Below are 25,045 nucleotides of genomic sequence, written 5' to 3'. Positions count from 1 at the left end.
TAAACCTTTCAAAAAAGTAATAATATACACAAGTCATGAAACAAATATACACTCTATTGACTGACCCTATTCATTTATTTCAAGAGGCAGGATTATAATTTCTTATTGACTCTCACACTCCCAAAATGTGTTCTATGACATAGTAATTTATTAGTAAAGAAGTTAAATAATTCGAGGAAAACAATTTTCTTACTCTTGGGATAATGGTTAAGTGTGAAAACTCATAAATGTATAGTTAGCTGTCACCGTCATCATCTCTACAAATGACAATACGAGCAAACTAACCCCTTCATTTCAACGTTACAAGAAATCAAACTAGAGAGCCGGGCCAATAAAGCAGAGTCGCGGTGACTGGCTCACCTCGGGGCTCATGCTATCCTGTGAGCTCATATTCAGAAAGCTGCAGTGGAAGAAGGGACTGCTTTATTAGGGTGAGCTCTATTATGTGGGGAGCTAAGCTACTTCTTTAAACAGAACTAATTTTGTTTCAGGGTCAAAATAATACATTTTTCATTTGAAGATAGATAAAATAATAAAGTTAACTGGTATTAACAGAACAGTAACTGATAAAAATAGCAATGAATATTTATTAATCATGACTCTAAAAGACTGTATATTTGCAATACAATGTAAGTGCAAAACCTACAATGCAAATAGCTTTTCATCATCATTAAACTCTTAAGTTCTGGACTTCTCCAACTCTGGAGCCCTTTCCAGTATGCAGCAGCCTGAACTTCACTGCAGCTCAGACGCCGCGGGGGCTCCAGCATGAGAATGACTCTGTGCGAGGCCGCGCACACCCGCTCTGCTGATCACGGCCTCAGCCTGCAGACTTCCCGTGCCCTCTGCCAGGAAAGCTGCTGCGGACCTACTGCTCAGACGCACGCTCCTCCTCCCTCTTCGTCCGCTCCCAACAAAACCGCAAGACAGGCAAACAACAACACAGCAACAAAACCCTTCACCAAACACAAACATGGGAGCTCCTAACACACCTGTGCTTCCAATCACCTGACTGATGTCATCAACATCCAATCAAACGTTGAGGCCCACTCAGGAACAGAAATTCTGCTCAACTGTAGAGACAGATATGTGCGTGATCAGGCACAGGCCCCAGCCACTAGCTGGAAGATAATCCTGGTCTGTGAAAATTACAGTTCAATGTGCTGCGACCTCCTGCTGTCTGGTTTCAGCCGTACCCCTGTCGTACGTCTTTGACCATTCACTTCCAAGGCTCCAGGGTCCATTAATCCACAGTTGTGGATGTGCATGCATTCGTTTTAAACTTACTTGTTCACCCAAATCATCTCATGTAAAATCATCTTATACAGTCATCACCTCATACAACACATTTTGGGTGGGTGAGAGTCAATAATAAATCATAATTCCACCTCCTGAAGTAAATCATCTTTTTCAAGTACCTAGTGAGTATTTAGGCTCCTAACACTATCTAGTGTACTTCAGCAGACGGTCTTTGCAGCAGACAGTAAGATGGGTATTTTACAGACGACAGAGCTGTGATCCCAAGTCACACAACTAGTACGTCACGCAGCTAGTAAGTCACACAGCTAGTAAGTCGAGGAGTTAAGATTAATATCCAGTCTTTCCGACTCCAAAGATTCTTTTCATAATTACCCAATGCCTTCCAAAGACTAAAAATCTATATTTTCTTCAATATCAAATCATTCTCAACCTAACAAATAATTCTTTTAAGATACAAGATGAGTTTCCTAAAAGGCCTAAGATCACCCTACAAATAGACTAAATTATTTTTGATACAAAGTTCATAGTTTCTTTTTATTTTCATACTTGAAGAATTACTTGCCTCTACATTGTTTGACAGAAGAACTTTATTTTTAAAAGGTACAACTTCTCCCTCTAAAGATTTCATTGCAGTTATATGTTTAGATTCTTCATCGAAGCACACACTGTTAATACCTATAATATAAAAGAACAATTGAAATGTAAAAGGATTAAAGGCCTAATAATTAAACAAGATACATCATTACCACAGTGTATAATGTGTACCTCATAATATGTTTAATTATTGGAATTATGTTAATTCTCCCATGTAATAGAATAGTTTTTCCTAACCAAAAATTGAAAACAACCAAAACGCCCACCAATAGGTGAATGAATAAACTATCTATATTCAAACAACACAATACTACTCAGCAATAAAAAGAAGTAAAATGTAGGTGCAGGTATCTCAAAAACATGATGATGAGCAAAAAAAGGCCAGACACAAATGAGCGCATAAAAACACGCACTGATGATTCCACTAACATGATATAAGACAAAAGAGAAGAAGGAAGGGGGAGGGCAAACGGGACCTCCCTTCCTCCAGATTTGTATTTTATTTTATGGTAGACAAAAATACTTCAATATACTGATATACACATACACCCAATTTTAATCTTCACAAAAACCCCGTAAGTTGTTATTTCCAATTTAGAGGAGGAAAGTAAACTTCAGAGAGGTGAACGGGGAGCTGGCTAATCCAGGGTAGAGGCCGAGTTGAAAGCAAGCCTGCTGATTCCAAGAGCTCTTGCCACCACCTCCCCCAGCCCAAACCAGAGCTGCGGATGGAGCGCCCGAGGGCCTCACCCCCAGGGCCAGGCAACACCGGTGTAGGGCACCGGGAGCTAAGACAGGAGGGCTCCACAGGCCATATGGCCTCGGTCACCTCCCCCACTGGGCACTGCCGCACCAGAGCCGCCCCCGACCCCAACAGGCATGGCTGCACTCCAACAAAACCGCATGGCAGGAAGCGCAGCACCAAGCCAGGCGGCCTGGGGGCCTGTCGGTGGCTGACACCTGACCATAAGTGAAGATGGTGACGGTGTTTCACCTCATTTGAAAAATATAGCTGTTCTCCAACAAATGAAACATTCTGAGACAACAGTCATCATTATTTTTATAGCAGACGGAGTGCATGGTCCCTGACCCGTTGACAGCAACTCAGCAGGAGGGACATGCACGGCACCATCACCACACTGTTCACCAGGTGACCTCGCCTCGGCCCACAGCCGGCCCCCGACGGCCCTCCCCCGCCCCAGACCTCCCCAGTGGCAACGCCTTCAGAGGGTGTCCACTCGGCAATAAAGGGGTGCGTTCTCCTTCTCTCTGCAGCTAGTGCCTGCCGCCTTCCCATCCTGCTGCTAGCAATGACCGGCACGCTCTGCAGACCACAGCTTAGATGTCCCCTTCGAGATGCCCCAGGAGGACGCGAACTGCTCCTCAGCCGCGGCTGTGGCAACCACAGGAGGTGCCGTGGGTCTGTCCACGCAGCAGGCTGTCCTTCCACTAAACTATAAACTCTTCTTGAGTGGGACACGCATTCCATTCAACAGTCTACCTCGGAGCCTAATACTATGCCTGGCAGATCCTGAAACACAGTAACTACGTGTTGGAGACCTGTTGACTCTTACCAGCAAACAGCTTTTTGAGGTGAGACTGGATCACTGAGGGGCTAGTCGACTGGCCCAGCACCTCCAGCAGGTCATCGTCACCGAGGAAATAAAATCTGGGGAACGCTGAGCGTTTCTCCTGACACAAACACAAACAAGAACAAGAGCCTTAGATTTTCAAATGAGTCATGCAATAAAGGACTTTAAAATTTATTATAGAAGTACTTCTAAAAAACATGCCTCCAGAAACTCATTTAATGATTTCTGACATCTCTGAAGCTGATCAAGTATCGTCAGCAGAGAATTTCTGATTCCCACGTGAGTAGTTAACGTTGTGACTCTATTGTCTGTCTTGATGTCAGCCATTATCGACCTACAGAAGAAAAAACAGTTATTTTTACCTTTATTTTAGTAGTTTTTGGCTGAAAATACTGAGACATTTATTTTTTGCCTGCTTAGAACAAACTAAAAGTAACACTATTTTAACAGCAACACATCATTATGCTTCTAAGAAATAATGCTAAAAATTAAGAATAGCCCATTACTGTTTTTAAATACTTTATTTCTTCTTCTTTAAGTGAGCTTTACACCCAGCGTGGGGCTTAAGCTCATGACCCCGAGATCTGGAATCCTATGTTATACTGACCAAGCAAGCCATGTGCCCCTCCATTACCATTTTCAACCTACCTTATTGCAAATTCTCCAATTTCATTCATTCACGAAACACCTACTAAGCCCTACCTCGTAGAGATAACGGCCCAGTGACAGAGAAAGATATTAAATATTTTCTAAAAATATTTAAATAAAATTATGACAAATGCTTGAGAAAGTCACTGAGGTGGAGATCTGCACGGCGACTAAAAGAAAACGGTGAGCAGGAAAGGAGCAAAAGCATCTCTGAAGCAAACAGAGCAGTGCAAGGGAGGCTGCAGAAGTGGACACGGAGATTAGGCTTTACCCTCGGAGCAAAGAGAAAGAAAAGCAGCAATGAAACTTCCCTTGTCACAGACTACTCTGGCCGCTGGGCAAGCAGCTTAATGGAGAAGACAAGCACAAGCCGAAGGTCCGGAGAAAGGAGAGACAGAAAAGATATGCTCCAATAGATCAAGTAGGTTAGAATCAACAAACGTGCTAACTTAATGCATTTGGAGGTGTTTGGGGAGGTCAAATATCCATTACGCTTCCGCTCTGAGCAATTAGTTAGGCGGTACCAGTTACTGAGAAAGGAATGGGGAAGATTTGGGCTAAAGGGATGAACTTGTGAATCTAGTTTTGAAGTGCTGAGGATGTTCAGTATATTGGAGCTCAGAGGAGAAAGATGGGCTCGATAAATACCCTGAGAGGCCGCAGGAGGTAGAAGAGAATGAGGGGGTGGCCATGAGTGCCCACAGAGGGCACAGAGAGAGAGAGAGAGAGAAGAACCGGAGGCTGAAACCGGGGGAGTGCCCACACCTACATGCTGAGAGAGGCCTGAGCACCAGGAACTCGAGCGGACCCAGACGACCAGAAAACCAGACGACAATATCCCAGAAGCCGAGGGAAGGAACTCTCCAACAAGAGATGCTCACCTCTGTAAATACTAGTCAGAGATGAAGTAAAACGAGGCATGAAAAATGCCCAGCAAACTACAACAGGAAAGGAATGGGTAACCCTAGGAAATAACAGGTATAGATCAGTACTCTTATCATTACCCTTGTGCTCCAGTACTATTATTGTTAATATCAGGTAGTGTGGTAGGGACAGCAATCAGATCCACGTGGTTCAAGAAGTAAATGGCTGAGGGCGCCTGGGTGGCTCAGTTGGTTAAGCGACTGCCTTCGGCTCAGGTCATGATCTTGGAGTCCCGGGATCGAGTCCCGCATCGGACTCCCTTCTCAGTGGGGAGTCTGCTTCTCCCTCTGACCCTCCCCCATCTTGTGCTCTCTCTCCAATAAATAAAAATTCTTTAAAAAAAAAAAGAAGTAAATGGCTGAATGAGAGCAAACAGCTCCTTGGAGGATCCAACAGAGAAAGAGGTTGAAGACACAGACGGTACTCATAACATAAAGGTACTTAGCTTGTGTTGAGCACCTCATGATATGAATGAAAAAACTGCCACACACGTCGATGTTTTATGCTGCCATACTTACCGAAAATCCTCATCAACTCTGTTGAAGCGTGTCTGTTCTTTTGGCAACGCTCCACGGCCAAAAATGGGTTCCAGATATACCCACTTCCTCTGAATATGGTTTAAACTCTGTAGGTATTCATCTAATTCTGGAAGTTTTCTTTCCCAAATTGACACTTTATCTTCAAATCCTTTATAATAAGGAGAATCCTTTAAGGATTGAAGAATGCACCTGTTATCTCCAACTTGATTTACTATGTCTTTCCAGTCTTTAATTAGCTTGATAGTTCGACGTTGGCTGTCTTCATAATCAGTCAAAGTAAATACTGCTCCAACTCCCCAAAGATCAAGTTCACGTAAAGCTTCTCTGATTGTAACTTCACCTTGTGCCCGACTATTTAAATCGTAATTAACACAAAATATCCATATTTATTATTTCAACATTAATTACCATAGACATAAATCATAAAACATTTCAAAAGAAGATATATTTTTATTTGGTTTTTCACAATAAAGCAAATAATAATAATAATAATAATAAGTGAATATATTTTACATGCAATCCAAGAGAATTGCTAATTTATCAAAGAGATACCAGATAACTAAGTATCCAGGTTCACATGGTCAAAGTATATATAAAGTTCTGCCATATACTTTTTACTTCTAAAAAAGAAAAAGAATTCAAGAATCTATCACAAAACACAAAAATAGGCTGGCTTCGGGGCGCCTGCGTGGCTCAGTAGGTTACATGACCAACTCCTGATATCGGCTCAGGTCATGACCTCGGGGTTGTGGGATCCAGTGCCAAATTAGGGTCTGTGCTGGGCATGGAGTCTGTCTAAGATTCTCTGTCTTCCTCTCCCTCTGCCCCTCGCTCCCTCCCCCTCTCTGAAAAAAAAAAATAGTCTGGCATATTTAAAATTTTGCACACCTCAGGAATTTTATTGTAATTTAATTTTAAGTTCTGATATGCCTAAAGTGATTAATAACCATCTTCTACACAAGCCATGCTTTATAACCTCACAATTATCTAAATAGGCTCCAAGATTATGAACACACACAAAGGTACATATTTTAAGTATGAAATACGACAATCTGACATCAAGAGTACTTTTCTTTTTGGGGCGCCTGGGTGGCTCAGTCGGTTAAGCAACTGACTCTTGGTTTCAGCTCAGGTCGAGATATCGGGGTCATGAGATCGAGCCCCATGTGGTGTGTCGGGCTCCTCGCTCAGTGGGGTGTCTGCTTGAGATTCTCTCCCTCTGCCTCTGCCCCTCCCCCCGTGTGTGCACACGCTCTCTCTCAAATAAATAAATAAATAAATAAATAAATAAATAAATAAATAAATAAATAAATAAAATCTTTAGAAGAGAGCAAATTCTTTCATTTTTACACTGAATGGGCAGAATGCAATACAGAAAGTCAAATGTTAAAACTGAGAGCTGTGCAAGTTTTACTTTTACCTGAGACCTTTTCTAAACCTGATTAGCAAATTGGTTCTTGGTTTAGCTCTCTGGATCTTGGCTTCTCTTCGCTTTTATTTACAATATATCCCATGATTTTAAATATATTTTATGTAAAATGATTTGTATTTGTTTGCTTTTTTTTTAATTAAAGCTGACTCCCTTCTTAAACCAAGACATTTCTTCATTTCATATTTTTTCTCTCTCTTAAGGAAGGGGTTTATAATGCTTCTATACCCCCACACATATTCAGGTGCATTACTAAAGAATAATGGAATAGGGGAATAGTCACTATACTAAGAGAAAAAAAATTCAACTTGTTGCTTTATTTAAATAAAATACAAAGCAAAACCATATGTTAACAAAGGTCGTATCTATGAGATATTTATAAAAGTGAATCCTACTTTAAGGTCTGAAGCTTTGGCAACAACCGTATCAGCTACTCTGAGGAGATCACCAAACAGTAACTTCTCCAGGCTGGTCCCCCGAGGAAGACCAAGTAGACGAAAAAGGTCAAGCCAGTGATCTGGAGATAGATGCTCTCCTCTCACATATTTCAAAATAGGTATCACAGTCTGTTAAAAAAACATATGTACACACATATATATTATCAAAATGCAAATTATTTCCTTTTATGATTAGCTATAAAAATTTTAATTACTGCTATCTTATTTAATAATCTAGAAATCAAATTCTCAAACAGAATTGCACAAAATTTTTTATTAAACATTGCTGTGGATACATGCAAGTATCCCTTTGTAGCATGATGTATTTTAAAACATGACCTAAAATATTTCTATTTTATTATTTAGGATACGACCTATATCCTAAATATGCTAAATGACCCATATCCTAAATTGCAGTAGGAGGTATTCCAATTTATGGAAAGCATAAATTTCTTAGTTAAAGCTTTTCCAAAAGCTTAGGAGAAATATCAGTAACTTCTATGGTTTATTCTATCCTTCCTATTTTCTTCATGTGATGGAATCACTAAAACCAGAAACTGGAATCCCAGCTCCCTCAGCTGCACAACGACCCCAAGGTGACTCTGGCACAGCAGGAGCACCAGCTCTTACTTTGTATCTGTCGACTTCTGACTGCAACTTCACTGTCATGGCCGAATGTTCCTCCCCTTTCCGTAACCTGTCGTGCCAAGTCATCAAGAACTCCTCCAACAGATACGTCTTAGTCCTGGAAAACATCAGGACACCTTAAAATGCACATCCCCCAACACACCACCAAGTTATAAGAATCTAAACAGCGCTTATGAGCCACACTGAAACGTGATCCAGTCTTCGCTGGCCATTTCCTGAAGCCCCTGCTGGAACTCTTCATAAAGCGCCCAAATCTGCGCAGAGCTCTCAATGTCCTTGGAGATGCTACACGCCAAGGAGAAGCTGGGCTCTTCTAGTCCAAAATGACGGCAATCATCACTATAGAAAGAAAGAGTGAAATATCATTAGATTCTTAAAAAACTGTTACATCTCACTATTACTGAACTGCGTTCCCTGTGTGTGCATGCATGTGCGCACACCTGCATATCTGACAGTGAGCCAGACAGTGGGGGACTGCGTGAGAATTTTACTGTAACTTTTAAGTATAACCTCTTTTAAATTCATAAATGTGCGTTTTTCTAAAGGAGTCAAAGTGGAGCTGGTAACACATATTATGTACGTCATATACATCATAAAAATAGAAATATTCAGAATTATTTATATTCACGGATTAACTGAGAAGAGATTAATATTAATACCCAAGAGTTAAATTCTGGAATATAAGATACCCTTTTAGATAAAAGGTATAATGCCATTTAGTAAGTGTGGTACTGAATCCTCCACTCCCCCATGAAGACAACTATCTTATGGATGCATTTGCGTAAAAAGAGACCAAACCTAAAACCACATTTAAACTTAATACCTTGTGGGTGCCTGGGTGGCTCAGTCGGTTAAGTGTCTGCCTTCAGCTCAGGTCATGATCCCAGGATCGTGGGATCGAGTCCCGAGTCGGGCTCCCTGCTCAGGGGGGAGTCTGCTTCTCCCCCTCCATCCACCCCCTCAACCCCCACTGCTCCTGTATGCTCTCTCTCTCTCAAATAAATAAAATCTTTAAAATAAAATAAATTTAATACCTTGTATTATTGTAACACAAAACAATTTTTTCTTGAAATTGTCTTATTATTTTGCTAGGTTCATTTTTTTTTCTCAGAGTCTCTGAAAGCAATTTGCCATTAATTTTACATATCCCATCTTTAAATACAACGAAATCACAGAAAGCAAGTAAGTATTCCAACTCCCTAATTTAACTTTTAAGTCAATTTAGTTTTCTGTTCTACTTCTAGGCCTAAATGGAAATTCGCTTTTTTTTTCATCTCCTGACAGAGCCCAGCCACGACTCCTAAGAAAGCAACAGCATGAGCCCTTCTTAGTTCTGTCTTTAAAACTACAGAATTTTATAAAGAAAAACATTAAGATAAACAAATGTAAGAATGTTACTGGCTTAACATATACAAATATAAACCAAAATGACTACTATCAATTTTAAAGAGAAAACATACACCAGCTTTTTCCTTATGACTTCAAGATCATCAAACTCAATTTTTTTTCTCTTTTATTGATTTGGCACTTGTATCAAGAGCATTTTGCTGGCCAGTTTCAATAATATCATCACCAGGCTTTAGTTGGTCCCAACGAGCTTTAAATTTTTCCAGTTCTTGATAATAGATCTGAAGACGTGACTTCACGTTTCCTTTCATTACTTCAATCTATAAGAGTCAAGAGTTTATATAATTCAATTCATTGTAAAATCTCACTTTCCTTTCATATTTTATTTCTAACATTTTCTATTTAGAGGTGAATAAACACCAATACCAATTTTTCAAAATATTGTTTTCAATTATTGATTTCAAGTACAATAAAATTTTGATTTCAAAATTAGACCATAAATATTCAGCAATAGGAGATATACTGCAAGCATCATCATTAAAAAATCATTCATGTTATTAGCAGCTTCCACCACAACTCTCAACAAAGTTGATGCGATAAAAGATTTGACCAATGACTAGAGCTGTCCCACACGAGCATACAGCTGCTTAATTAAGGGGGCGTGTCCCGGTCACCCACGCCAAACAGTAAGTTCAGTCAATGGGACGTAAGTATAAGAGCTGTGTATAGCTACCAGGTTGTCCCTTAAAAGACGCCATACGTAGTAGGCAAACAAATTCGCTCATAAGAAAAACTGAAAATAATACGACATACATTCTTTGTATGGCAGGAAGCAAATCAACTATGTGAAATGTTTTACTACATGGAAGTGCTGAGGAGGCCAATTTCATCAGCAATATAAAATTCTTATCTACCTGAACTGCAACGGAATAAAGATAAGCAAGAGATCTTAAGTGAGAAAAAAATCAAGTTTCCATTTTAAGAAAATGACTAACAGGTTCTTACCTGATCTTTAATCATAAGTTGGTGACTTTCCATCATCAACTCAAATTTATCCCACTTAGCTTTCAGATTGCTAATTGTTTCCAAACCTCCACCTGCCACAGTTCGTAAAAGTCTGTTTTTATCTTCAGCTTCTTGGAATAAGGGCAAAATCTAAAGGTTGAAAAAATAACACGTAAAAAACCAATTTTATCAAATTTCTTAAGGTTCATTTATTCTTATTTGTTCCATGACTAGCTCTTTTAAAATCAAGATTTCTGCTTTGAAATGGTTTGTTAAATTCCTGGATATGAAGCTCCTAATACTAACTTATTATTATACGCAAACCCAGCTAAGGCCGTCTAACATGAGGGTAAAAAAGGATCATAAAGGTGCTCTACTGACACCGTGAATCAATAAGGACAATGCTACGGTGCTATTCAAGGCAGAGTTCTCACTATAGCAGTTCTACTCATAAGAAAATACTAAAAGGGCTTCTAAAAGAACTAAGATTAGGGATTATCTAAAAGCAGAAATAAACTACATTATTCTACTCAACAGAGAGGAAAAGTCATGAAGATCCTTAAGAAAAAGACAACTGAAAACATGGAATCGAGCCATTCTGCACTAGGACACTCGGTAGAAGAGAAAGAAGAAAGTAAGGCTCTAATTTCCCACATGTGAACAGGACTTAGATGAGCCTGAAAAGACAGGATGACAGTCTCCTAGTCAGCCTGCCCCCACTCCTCCTCCAACCAATCCGCACGGCAACAGAGAGACATAAAACACAATTCTGTAACATCCTGCTGCTTAGAGCCCAGCAAAGACTGCCCAGCATCAACAGGATCAACCCTGAAGTCCTGACGTGGCTCATGTGCCAGAGATCTTGTCTAGCTCTTCCTGCCTCATGTGGTGCCCTAGCATGTGACATCCACGTCTTTTCTCCTCATTTCTGTGTCTTCCCTCCCACTTCACTCTCAGTTCTCCTCTGTACTTCCTCTTACACTTCAACTCTAAATTTTGGGATGTTCTACCCTGCTCCCACAGCCTCCTTTGTCTGCTATCAACCCATGGTCTAGTCCATCCCATGGCTTCACACTTCATGCATATAAAGATGGCGTTCAAGTTTTCATCTCTAGTCTTTATTCTACGTTCCCTATTCCTCATTCAACTTCCATCTCATATCTCAATCCCCACCATCTCCAAAATCCCAACATCTTCCTCTTCCAGTCATTCCCATTCATAGTAAATGATACCAGTAGCTTCCCAGCTGCTCAAGCCAAACTTCTAGGAAACACACTCATTCCTCTTTCTCTAACGCCCCTCTGTGTTACACCGTGAAAGTATATTATTTCACTTACCTCTGAACTATCTTTATAATTTCAAGTCTATCACACAGGAGGGACACATAAAAGTTCCTGTACTTGATTATTTCTCTTCCTTCTTCTAAACAGTTAAAATCATCCATAATATAACCACTCTATATGTGTGTGTGTATGTGTACTGTGTGTGGGGGGAGGGGGTGTGTAGTCCTAAATTCAGCTCTAACCTCACACTTCAGCATCCTAAAGTTACAACCCTGGAAGTAACAGCATGAATTATTTAAGTAAAGTCTTACTCTAACACGGTACATCATAAAACAGACTGTAAGTACTCCTGAAGACAGTAATAAATAGGACTGTTACTGTCTCACTGCACCAACGTAACACCAAGAGTCCAATCATGAGCTGACCAACTGGACCAGATAATACATACTCTCTTACAATACTGAAATCATATGATATTTCTCTTTTTTTTAAAGATTTTATTTATTTATTTGAGAGAGAGAGAATGAGAGATAGAGAGCACGAGAGGGAAGAGGGTCAGAGGGAGAAGCAGACTCCCCGCTGAGCAGGGAGCCCGATGTGGGGCTCGAGCCCGGGACTCCAGGATCATGACCTGAGCCGAAGGCAGTCGCTTAACCAACTGAGCCACCCAGGTGCCCTGATATTTCTAAATAGTCACATAATATTACCTAACTGAAACATCTCAACAATGATCATGGAACACTACATCAAAAACTAATGATGTAATGTATGGTGACTAACATAACATAATAAAATAAAATTTAAAAAAAAGAAACATCTTCAGTACAGTACAAATAAATTGATAACTTTACTTTGCAATCCTCACCTCTGGTTTCCGTTCTTGTAGCTTACTATATTGTAAATTTGCATCGCCTATCTCCTCCACAGACTGGAGAATAACTGTTAAAACTTCCATAGCCTCAGTAACAAATGTATCAATTTCATGTAGGTGAGCTGAATTAAGTGATATTGAAACAGAGTGTTATTATCACCAAAAAGATTCCATTGCATCATTTTAAAAATAAGGAGTGTTAGAAGTCATCACTACATAGCATACATTAAATCTTAAATTTTTATTTGCTCATACAACGAAATTTTAAAATACAGAATAAGCAAAGTAATTTCTCGTCATGGAAGTTTAGGCTGTTTCCACATTATACCTCAAAATTTTGAGGAAGTTAAAATGTACTCATTATTAGTAAATTTTGCTCAAAATTGGTAACTTTTCCAGTCTTTTAGATAATATGTTAACACATCTCAGTTTGATGGAAAAAGAAACAATGTGGAATTTTTGGAAAACAGTAGTAATTGTAAAGAAGGAATACGTTCTAGCAGAATTACCTACCCTTCTCAGTAACAGATACAACAAACTGATACTTGCTCATACGGTAAATAGTAAAAATGCCTTCCATTTTTAGACCTCTAAGAGTTGGATATGGACTTTCTACTTTACAAAAATTATCATCTTAAGAACACTTCATTACAATATACTTTCTAGTTGGTTGATTTTAATCATCACGTGGGATTTACATTTCTAATTATCAAAGTGTATGCCTTTATGTATAAAATTAAATTAAAATAAAAATTAAAGAGTATCTTTACCCTGGATGGACTTCTTCAAAGAAAGAACAAGCGTATCAAATAGCTTCTGGATGAGATCATCAATCACAGTCTTCACAGGGTTACAATTAATATTTAAACAATCTACCTTGACCGCACTGAAAAAGGCCAATGGACATACTTTGACATGAAAAAGACTTATTAGAGGAAAAGAGTCTTGTAACGATTTTAGCACACATTTCAAAATGTAAATCAGAAAGTATTACTGTGATCTTTAAGAACATTTAGACTTCATTTAGTAAAAATGCTTTCCACGTACTATTACGAAGTTTTCATTAAACAATGATTTTGTTATAATACTACAGTTTTTTAGAGTCTCACATGAATATATTTAAATATTTACAAGCCCTTTACTTGTCACAGTGTGCAATGTACTTATCTGAATATAACATGAATTCACTATTCTGCAGTCATATACAAACAATAATGATAAGGGAAAGAAAACAAAGACAGGGGAATATAGATTATTAAGGCACTAAGATAATAAAACAGTAAGATATCACTTTATACCGATCAAATTAACAAAAATGTAATGAATTGTTAATTCATATCTTCAATTGTGTGGGGAAACAGAACTCTCAGAACCGCTGGTCAGAGTATAAAACCATGAACTTTTGTGAGAAGCAATTTAGCCATATAATCAAGTAATTTAAAATAGGCATATCTTTGGTCTTATTAACTTCACCTGTAGAATTTATCCTAAGGAAATTTCCAGAGCATATTCCAAGATTTATATACAAGTATCTTCTTCAGAGCATCAATTATAATAGTGAAAAATTAGAAACAAGTTAAATACAAAAATGGCTAAATAAATTATTATATATCCATACAATTAAAAATCAAGTTTTTTGAGGACTAGGTAATAACAAGACAAAATACTAAAGATTAATAACAAGATACAGTAAAACCCAAATTTTATGTACTAATATATCTAAAACATCAAGTATTCAGAGCAATTTCTATATTTTTAAAAAATTTATAAAGCAAATGTACTGTTTTAATGATTGGAAAAAAGGCATTCATTTTTTTAAGAACACTAACTGTTTGCACGGTATCCTTCATGCAAATTGTAATGTTCTAAGTAAAGAGAAGTTGAACCAGACTTGTTCATCTGAGGAAATTTCATATTTATCTTAAACTACGCAAAGTTAAGAGAGGGCTGGAAATTATGTCACAGAGATTACTTAGAAAGCTACTCATTCTTTTTGAAGCACAGAGCCAGGTGACATTTTAGACAGCAAATTACATGAGCTAAATACTCACTTCTATTCTAAAAACATAATTTTCCCTTAAAGCTTTATTTATTCTCTGTCAGCCCACTAACTGGCAAAAGTTTAAACTCCAGGTCTTCACCAGCAAAAGAGAAGAGCCAATTTGCTTAATACATGAAATTTTATATAATTATTGAAACTGTGACACATAAAATGTCAAGATTTCTAATACCTGATAAGAAGAGATGGTTTTAGTAAACCTGAGAAATTAATTATACCATAGTTTGCTAATGAATTAACATAAAGTGGTCTAAGTGCAGCAGAATTGTACCCATGGACTACAGAATCCTGTGGACAGACTGAATTTACCTTTCACTCAAAAATATTGGTGACATGAAAATGAGGGTCCCTTCAGCCGTAGATAGGATGGCATGGCCCTAGACAGCCTAGCCCAAAACCATATCCTTCCTATTGCATCCAAAATACAACATGAAAATATCACTTTTCTAATCTCATAGCATATTTCTAAGAAGTCCCCATGAATTACTATCTGTGTGTGTGTAAATGCGTATTTGAGCCTACATGAACTCATGTTAATTTATTAGCAAGAAATAGCAAACTGGAAAAAAGGAATGAAGGACAGGCATTCTTTTTGTTTTATTTAGCTTTGGCGGGCAAACTAGGAAAGCTGTCTACACTGAAGGACAGACAAATTGTACTGACAACAGCAGAGGTCTGTGAGCAGGCAAACAGAATGAGCAAGCCTGGATTCAGAGAGTACCCGACAGAGAAGAGAAACCTCAAACACAAACATTACACACCCATATTAATGGCATAGCATTATCTAAATCATCTCAGCTCAAACTCACAAGTCATTAATCCCTTCTCCATTCCTCATCCCTCATCTTCCCCAAAGATAAGACCTCATAATACCTCAAGGTATTTGACAATATTTCATAGTATTTCCTCCTCCCCATTTTGAGTACCAACAACTTAATTCAGTTAATTATTGCGGTCTTCTGGGTGATGACAGACTAACCTCTCTTCCTCCGTGATCTATTTCTTCCACCATACAACTCATAAATTCCAGATTAACATCCCTAATGTACAGGTACTGACAACAGTTTTGTCTAGAAATCTTCAATAGCTAACCACTCTAATATGAAGGAAATCCAAATTCCCTATCTTAGAATGGAAAACTCTCCCAAATCTGTTCCTTAATTACCCCTTTTCAGGAACATTCCCTCTAGTTCCTAATAAAACATTTATTCATCAAATTCTCAATTAACCAAATTCTTATTTTCAGCATATAAATCCCTCTCCTGGAAATCTCTGCTTGAACCTTCAATTCTCATTTCTAGCTGTCAAAATTCTAGTTCAAGGGGCGCCTGGGTGGCTCAGTCAGTGAGCATCTGCCTTCGGCTCAGGTCATGATCCCAGGGTCCTGGGATTGGGCCCCGCATGGGGCTCCCTGCTCTGCGGGAAGCCTGCTTCTCCCTCTCCCACTCCCCCTGCTGGTGTTCCCTCTCTCACTGTGTCTCTATCAAATAAATAAATAAAATCTTTAAAAAAAATAAAAAAATAAAATGGATTGAACAGACTATTCCACCTGGTACTAATAATAACAATTAATAGTAACTAACATGATGGGAGAGCTACCTTCTTGAGCAGCTGGGTAGGACGTGCCCCGCAGAGGGCCTCCGGCACAGTTAAGGGCAACACCCAGATGCAGCACCGTGTTGGGGGACTGCCAGGGCATATACCGAAAGGAAGCAGAGCAACACAAAACCGAGTCAGATGTGTGAGCCACGTGCCAAGTCTGTGTACAAGGCCTCTCCCCAGTCTACTCTGTCCAGCTAGGTCCCAGCCAGCAGAACCTCTAGAGAAAACCTTTCTTTAGTCTCAGCAACGTCCAACTCTGATGATACCAAGTGCCATAGCTGAGCTTTAAAAGAGGTAAGAAGGTGACCGGACGTTCGACACACCAAGGAGGAGTACCCTTCCCGTCTCGCGGCGGAAACTGCTACGGTACATAAATACGACTCTAACTTCCAATACCTTGGAAGTCGCTCTGCTTCTTTCCTTTTATTTTCAGTGCTTTTAAAATTCTCTCCCAATCATGGACAGTAGAAGATGCTTTTCCACTAGAGCTTCCATATCAACTTGCCCAATTACGATCCATTCCTATTTAAAGAATGAAAACATTACTAGTAAAGAAACAGTACTAATTGTATTAACATTAAAAGCTTAGGGTCCAACTATAACACTGTTAAAAACGGACAAATGTAAGGTATTCATGTAAATTTTTAACTTAAGTATGCAAATAAAGCCATTACTGCAGAGCCTAAAGAATGAACAGAGGAAAAAAACTATTAATATAAAAAAGTACTGTCATCATAAAACTTTTCTTAAGAGATCGCAAAAACCGTTTTTTAAGATTCTCTTCTCAAATCTGATGTATACACAGACTCAGTTGGGAAAGGCAAACACTCCAAAATCTGAAAGTATCCAGATCCAGTCAATTCTAGAAACCTAAACTACAGAAGAAGCATCACAAAGGCAGTTAAGAAACTGGCTGAATTCTCAGTCATCCATCTCCGGAGCAACACAAACGGTGAATGACCAAGGAATGCAGCTGGGGAGTATCCCCGGAGGGCTGGTAGGATTCACTCAAACAACAGTCAAAAGTTACATCATCTTAATGACGTTGCTTTACTCCAAGCTTTGCTCCCCAACCAAAGAAAAGGATATATTTTCCTAAGAGGAATTAAAATTGACATGACAGAATCCTGTCCCATTCCATGTTGATGCAACAACTAGTTTCTCAATTTTCAAATAGTCAAAGACAAAAAAAATCTTAGTATAACTTTTTTCTCATCTATGGTATAAATGTAGGTTGTGTAAGAATCCTCAACTCTTGACTCTCTGCCTTGCCATATTTTTATATTATGACACACAAGATAAGCTGTAGATTGCACACTTAGTACTAATTCAACCAACCAGATGAAATGTTATAATAACAGAAAATTACATGTTCCATACCTTATGTTGCTGTAAAACAGCTGATAATCTCCTAAATAGATCTTCAGCTTTGCTGAAAATAGTCAAAAATCCACTTGCATTTCTATCAATCATAACAGAAAAAATAGACTCATCGCCGGCCTCACCCACTCCCTTAAACTGATTGGGAATGCCGATGAACCTCTTCATTTCTCTGTAATATTTAGCCCGGATTTCTTCAAAAGGAGGCCTGAACTGTAACCGTCCCTGTCTAAAAACAAGTAAATAACTTTAAAGTGGAGGTGTCAGAAAACCGCAGACTGTGCATGAACCCAGGCCTCCCCTCTTACTTGTAGGTCAGGTCCACGCTGATCTCCGGCAGGTTCTCACTGAGGGCCTCCAGGCCCATCTGGTACTGATGCTCCAGGGCTTTGTACAGCTGGTGGTTCCAGTGCTGCTTCCAAGCACACATGTCACTCGCCTGGAACCCCTGACAACACGGGTTAGTCACAGCTTTACTTAAAAACCAGGTAGTAGAAGGGGCGGTTTCCATTTAAAGTTTATATCACAAAATAAAATTATAAGCAAAAACCAAAACCAAACCCCTCATTCTCAACGTCTTCCAGCACGCAACTCCGTGGCTGCTACGTGTGACGGAGCAGCTCACAGATCAGACATGGACGTCTCTAGGCTCCTCGACACTACACTAAAGCTCGGCAAAACTTGAAACATCGAATTAATGCCAAATGGATTTTACATGTGGACTGTATTTTATGATGCTAAAAAAAATACAGTAACAGAAGCTGGTTTATTTTATGAACTTGGTCCTCTTTCTAAAATTCCCATCAAGTACAGCTCTTCTCTTCCCTTTCCACTCCCTAAATACTCCATTGCACATTTTTAAGAAAATGATAAATTTAAAATATAAGGATGCTCAGGACAGTTTATACACTCTTTTGCATCCACATAACCATAAATAACTTGATCCTAATACTTTCTGTTTTTTCTTCAAGATCTGAGGAACTGAGAAATGCATGTACTTGTGCGGGACACCAAACTCATACTCAGCTAAGATCCCAGTACCACCGACCATGCAGCGGGCCCTGTGCTAACCACTCTCATATACATCATCTCCTATCAAGATGTGCACAGAACTGAAATTTTACCCAAAAAAAGGGAAAACATACTGAAAGAGCTATTTCAATTATCAGGCTTCTGCCTAAACTCAGCTTTGTGTTCTATGGATGTCACGATCACCTAAAAGCAAACTAAGGAATGATAAAATTTAAGCACCAAGTCAGAGAAAATACAGAGTCTGCACGGAGAAATTTGACATTTCATAAGACACATGGAAACTCCTTTTTTATTTATTGCCAGTTTGTGGTCTTTGCATGTAATTCAGCAGAATTCTAAATTAGGAATTCATTAAAGATTTTTCATCAATTTACAGATTCACATTCTGAAAAGGTGATATTCGAAGTGTAGACACCAAGTAAAGCATACTTCACCTGAGCTTCTACACTGGCTAAGCCAGTTCTCAATTCTTGTAATCCATCTTTCCAACGCTGTTGCTGCCGAAGCAGATCTATATTCATAAGAACTACCACCTGTTAAAAATTAAAGCATAATAGTCTCAAATTATCCCTGGAAAAACAGTAACTTTTCAGTGGAAAAACCTGACAGACAGCACCTTAACCAAGTGATCAAATTAACTCAACCTATAATAAGACACACGAAGACCTGACTGACGCCCCCACAAAGACAAAACAGCAACACCATTGGATTTCTGTCAAAACTGCATCACCCCAATCTGATGAGAAAACATGGAGAGGCAGTCCATAAACAACTACCAATATCAAGGTCATGAAACAAAGGAAAGCCTGAGGAGGAGGGGCCTGCAGAGCGTCCGGGACTCAATGCAAGGTAGGATCCTGAAAAGGACATGGGCGAGGAAGCTGGAAAATTCAAAGCCGTCTTCCCCAGTTTTGATAAACGCACTATGGTGATACAAGTTGCTAACAACAGAGGAAGTCGAATGGTAAGTGTGAACTTTATACTATTTCTGCAACTTTAAGTCTGTTAGGTAATTAGACTTCCAAATAAAAAGTATTTAAGATCATATCCCAATTGTCACTTAAATAATACTAGTCAGAGCCTATCCAACACTATAAAACATACCTTCTCACAAAACGTAGTGTGCCATTTTCTCAGTTTTCTATTTTCAGTGGCAAGTCGCTGAGCAGCATTTTGGAGTTTTTGGATGTAGCCTTCTAATTCTTTAGGATTATCCCAAGTAATCTGTGACTTTCCCCCACTTCCTGCTTTTGAATTCTAAAGTACAACAAACATCATTTAGCATTTAAATGCATTTCTCTTTTCCTAAAGACTCCACAGACATCTTAAGTCCAGTTATCCCTAACACAGATCTGCAATAAAAAAGCATATAGTAATTTTTCCTTTTTATAAATGGTAAGGCAGTCTAGCAAAATTGAATAGCTCCATCCTTTCCAAGTTCTCCTCTTATAGCGAAACAACCCTAGATGACACTACACACACACACACACACACAGAAGGAGCCGAGGAAGACAGACAACCTGGAGGCCTGGGGAACTGAGCAAACACAGCCGCACGCTTCTTTACTGTCTCCCAAATATGCAGGACGGGCCAGGGGACAAGCCTCCACCCTGGAGCTACCTCCAGGAATGAACACACACACACACACACACACACACACACACACACACACACACACACACACACCTCCAGAAGAAGCCTGTTCACACACACACACACACACACACACACACACACACACACACACACACAGCTCCAGAAGAAGCCTGTTCCCTCTAGCCAGTGGACTAGGAAAACAGTGGCCTAACAAAAGACAACATTTTTAGCAAACCTGCCCTACTCTGGCCAAACATGGATAGAAAAACCACCGCTCTGCAGAGAGCCAACCTTCCATCCATCCCTTGTCCAAAGCAGGCCGTGCTCCAAGTCCCCTGCCAAGGTAACGCTGGTGGGGCTGAAGAGCCAGTGGGGCCTCCCCCCGCCGCCCCCACTCTGCTGCAACAGAGCCGCGAGCTAGCCCCGTGCTTCCTCGCAGCCATATTTACAGGGTTCAGGAAGGAACTGAGGGGCGACAGGGCACTGCGAGCTGCCGGCGAGGCCAGAGGGGACACTGAGCTCCTGCTCCCCTCGTCAGAGGCAGCGCAAGGCCATGCTTCACCATCATCGGCATGGTATCTGCAGGGCCCAGCAGAACACCGAGCACACACACTCATCCAGTCCTCACGCTACAGTTCACTTTTTCAGAGAGAAACAATGTGCTACACAGAAGGGACCCACCAACTCAACCCGCAGTGAATCCCCAGCTAAGACCACGCAGCCAGGAACACATGGAACCACATTCTTCAAGTGCTGAAGGACCTGCCAACCATGAATTTTGTACCTGGTAAAACATCCTTCAGGAAAGAGGGGGAATAAAAACATTCTCAGAAAAGGAAAACCAGGAGAATTTGTCTCCAGCAAACCTGCTCTTAAAGCCTGGCCAAAGGCGGTCCTCTCAGAACTTCAAAAAGCAAAGGAAAACACGGGGATGAGGAAAATAAACTGTCCTTCTTCTCATCAATTTCTTAAATCCTATTTGATGACTGAAGCAAAAACTACAACCCCATGTGAGTGTAGAGGATACTACACACTTAGGACAAATACTAAAAACTAGGGCTGGATGCAGGAGACCCTCAATCAATAGCTGAAAAATGAATGAAACTAACAAGGATAATAAATCCAACAGAATCCTCTGTGGAACAGCTGAAAAAGCATTTGCCTAGTAATTACCACACACGACTTCCTGCTGTAGTACTAGAGATTATGAAGTTAGTTAAACTAGAGGCCCTGCTCTCCAATCCAGTGAGCGGCCAGGGGATCAGAAAGAACCTCCATGTTCTTTGTCCTTCTTAGTTTCTATCTACTCTTCAGTCTCATTTAACAGATGCTAAATGCAATTATTTACTTCTCACAACTCAATTTCTCATAGAAATATCAACAGATGCTACTTTGAATATACTGATTAGAGAAGAAAAAGTTCTAAAGGTATATAATTAAACATTATCTATTAGGTGAAAAATAAAATCTTACCCCATTTCCAAAAGTACACTTGTAAATACGCCCAGAAAAAAAGTTTAAAGGATATATACCAGACTATTAACAATGGCCATCCCTTGGTGGTACAATTTTAAAACAATTTTTTTTTCTGTCAGTGTTTTTTTTTTTTTACTTTCCATTATAAAGTCATATTGAGCTTTGGCAATAAAAACATGTTTTTAATAAAATTTATGAGTTATGTGCCTTGTAGTAAATGTTCAGCCTGAGATCCAGTGTGCGGAACAAAGTCAGCGGAGCAGGTCTGCACGCTCTCCCTCCAAAGGCCTGCTTCCAAGACAGACCCTCAGCTGGCACCTAGGAGCACACCTCCCCGGCCCCGCTCACGTTTACCACCGGCTCACTGCACCGAAACAACATGGTTTACACTGAACACCATGTTGAGATCCCCTCTTGGGAACCTGGGATTTTAGTACATGTTAGGTAGAAGATGCCTCCATGTCCAGTTCCCAGTAAACGCCTGGGCACCGAGTCGCTAATGGTCTTCCCAGGAAGACACCACTTCACACTTATTACAGCTTGTTGCTGGGGGGGGGGGGGGTTGGAGGAGGGGTGGTGAAGAATGCCCTGTGTGACTCCACTGGGAGGGACTCTTGAGAGCTTGCGCCTGATTTCCCCAGGACCTCACCCTCATGTACCTTTCCCTGAGCTGACTATGCGCTGCATCCTCTTGCTGGGACAGATAATAAATTAGCTGTGGGGGCAACTATACCCTGAGTCCTATCAGTCCTCCTAGAAAATCACAGAACCTGGGGGTAGTCTTAAGGAAGATCACAACTAGCAATCCACTTTAAATAAAACAAGAAGAAAAGGGTATATTCCTCTTCTAATTTTTTTTTAAATTTTATGTTTAAGACTAAAAATGTAGATTTCAAAAAGCCACCAGTCACATAGTAACAGTTTAAAAACTATTGTAGGTTTTTCTAATGCCGAATGGGTTAGATACACCACACAGACAAAAAAATGAATATCAAATTATAAAATCAGGAGATGATGGAAAAGCACTTAAGACTCTGGTATATAAGGACCTCACACTTCAGTGAATAAGTAAATATAATAGCACAACAACTGTATACTATAAATATGAAATCAAACGATCAAACTCAGCACCTACAATGTGAAACACTGTAACCATTCAAATCTACAGTTGGAAAAACGTTACTTGTTAAGAGTGAAGGAAGTCATTGGGAAACAAAACAAAGCCTTAGATCAATGTTAAGTGGAAGGGTATACTAAAAAACCAAAAAAAGGAGCACCTCACATGTAAATTCTAATTCTAACAACACAGAAAGTCCATTTACCTTAATTATCTGTTCAAATGCTAACGCAGACTGTAGCATCATTGGTCTCTGACTTTGAATCATTTGTTGATCAACAGAATTGTAAAAATGTGCCACCTACAAAGTAAAAGTCCAATTAGCAATAATCAATAATAAATAACACTTAATTTTTCATTTGTTTTCATTTTTAATTGAGTGGAAATATTAACTCTTCTCATGCTAAGATTAAAAAAATATTTTTCATCTCTAATATAGCATTATGCATGTATTAATATACGCAGTCAACAATTATGTGTTGAGTTCCTATAATTTGCCAAATCATGTCCCGGGGCTGATTAAACAAAGACCATAAAACCCAGTCCCTGCAATCAAGAAGTTCACAATATCAAGGGAAATACAGAGGAAACCAGTAAAGCATGCTAAAAACTGAACCCTTCATTCTTACAACTCTCCAAACCTGCTCCTTCCTTTCTCAGTACATAACACGTAATTTATTTATTTCTCAGACCAAAACAACTTTGAGTCGTCCTTCACTTTTCTTTCACATCCCACATCAATGGTGTCTACTGACTACACTCTTAAACATGTATTAAACCCAGCCATGTCGCCCGCCTCCATGGGTCCCACACCAGTCCAAGCAGCCTCGTCTCTTGACAAGACCAGTGCCTGTTTCCAGTCATGGCTTCCTACTGTCTTCTCAAAGCATTCAAAGAAGCCAGAATGGTCCTTCCTTAAACAGAAATCATACCATACCTGTGCCCACTCAAAAACTTCCAATGACTCCGCAGTGCATTTGAGAATAAAATCCAAAATCCCAAAACTGTTACCTAAAATCTCCCAATGGCTTCCCAATACAGTCAGGAATAAAATCCAAATCCAAGACCCACGGCCCTCCCCCAGCACCAACATCTCACATCGACTGGCCGTCAGCCACACCACAAACCTTCAGTGCAGGGCAGCCATGCGGGCCTCCCTGCTGCGTCTCTAAGCCACCGAGTCTTGCCTCAGGAACTCGGCATGGCATCTGCTCCCTGCACACACGTCTTCCCCCAGACGCCTGTGTGGTTCTGCTGCCACTCTGTCGCTCCTCTTCTCGATGTTATAGCCTTCACCAGGGCCTACCCTGACCACTCTGTATCTTCCCTGTGTTTTCTTTTTCTTCAGAGTACTCACCACTACCTAAAACTACCTCCCTGTGTGTTTGCCACCTCCCAAATTAGAATGACAGCTTCAGGAACAGTGTCTAGCAAGAGAACGCGTGAATTAATCAGTGAATCAAAGAACAGAAGTAGCTACAAGGTACCGTGATGAACAAAAGAGACCACTGTCAACTCTGTCAGAGGAAAAGGAGAAGTTCAGGTAAGTGGATCAAGTGGACACCATGGCGTGAGTCTAAGGAGTTTACAAAGACCGTCTTTTAATCTTTGTATCTTTGTAATCTTTGTAATCTCACAAAATTCTTAGCCCAGAGTATGTACTTAAAAAATATGTCCTCATGGGGGCGCCTGGGTGTCTCAGTCGGCTTAGCATCCCACTCTTCATTCCAGCTCAAGTCACAGTCTCAGGGTCGTGAGATCGAGCTCCACAGCAGGCTCAGGTGCTGGGTGTGGAGCCTAATTCAGATCCTCCCTCTCCCTCTCCCTCTGCCCCTCCCACCCATCTCTCTCTCGCTCAGGAAAAAAAAAAAAATCCTAACTGATTTTATAGAGTCCTCTTCTTTCCACTAGTACATATGAAAATCTGCTTATTTGGTGGAGAACATCCACTGTACTATTTTGCAGCACAACAGTAGTCCAAGAAGAAGCCTAATCAGAAAAACTAGAAGCAAAAGAATACATACCCTTACAGCAATCTGGCCGCACTACAATCTAACCAACTCCTACTTCGCCCTCCCTACGCCAGCTGCATACCTGCTCATCAGTAAAGGTTTACGTAAATAGATTTCCCTGGGGAAAGACAAATACTATATGGTCATTCCTTCACCGTTTGAGTTCCTGTTGCATCACACTAAATACAGAGGAT

The 25,045-nt window shown here is 40.0% G+C and overlaps 1 protein-coding gene across 1 annotated transcript in view; it reads right to left on the bottom strand.

The window, feature by feature from the left end:
* Window positions 1-25,045, bottom strand: part of DYNC2H1 (dynein cytoplasmic 2 heavy chain 1) — a 317,720-nt gene that overhangs the window by 273,152 nt on the left and 19,523 nt on the right. The window contains 20 exon segments of the mRNA XM_035722795.1: window positions 1,823-1,935; window positions 3,429-3,546; window positions 3,648-3,780; window positions 5,537-5,919; window positions 7,382-7,552; window positions 8,054-8,168; window positions 8,255-8,410; window positions 9,532-9,578; window positions 9,580-9,738; window positions 10,424-10,573; window positions 12,572-12,699; window positions 13,348-13,463; window positions 16,635-16,650; window positions 16,653-16,706; window positions 16,709-16,760; window positions 17,619-17,847; window positions 17,927-18,066; window positions 19,085-19,183; window positions 19,755-19,907; window positions 23,045-23,140. Coding sequence (XP_035578688.1) covers window positions 1,823-1,935; window positions 3,429-3,546; window positions 3,648-3,780; window positions 5,537-5,919; window positions 7,382-7,552; window positions 8,054-8,168; window positions 8,255-8,410; window positions 9,532-9,578; window positions 9,580-9,738; window positions 10,424-10,573; window positions 12,572-12,699; window positions 13,348-13,463; window positions 16,635-16,650; window positions 16,653-16,706; window positions 16,709-16,760; window positions 17,619-17,847; window positions 17,927-18,066; window positions 19,085-19,183; window positions 19,755-19,907; window positions 23,045-23,140 — 2,628 coding nt within the window.

The sequence above is a fragment of the Zalophus californianus genome, chromosome 11 (assembly GCF_009762305.2).
Source record: "Zalophus californianus isolate mZalCal1 chromosome 11, mZalCal1.pri.v2, whole genome shotgun sequence".
NCBI lineage: Eukaryota > Metazoa > Chordata > Mammalia > Carnivora > Otariidae > Zalophus > Zalophus californianus.
Note: the sequence above shows the minus strand (reverse complement) of the source record. Positions and strands in the feature narration are given on the sequence as shown.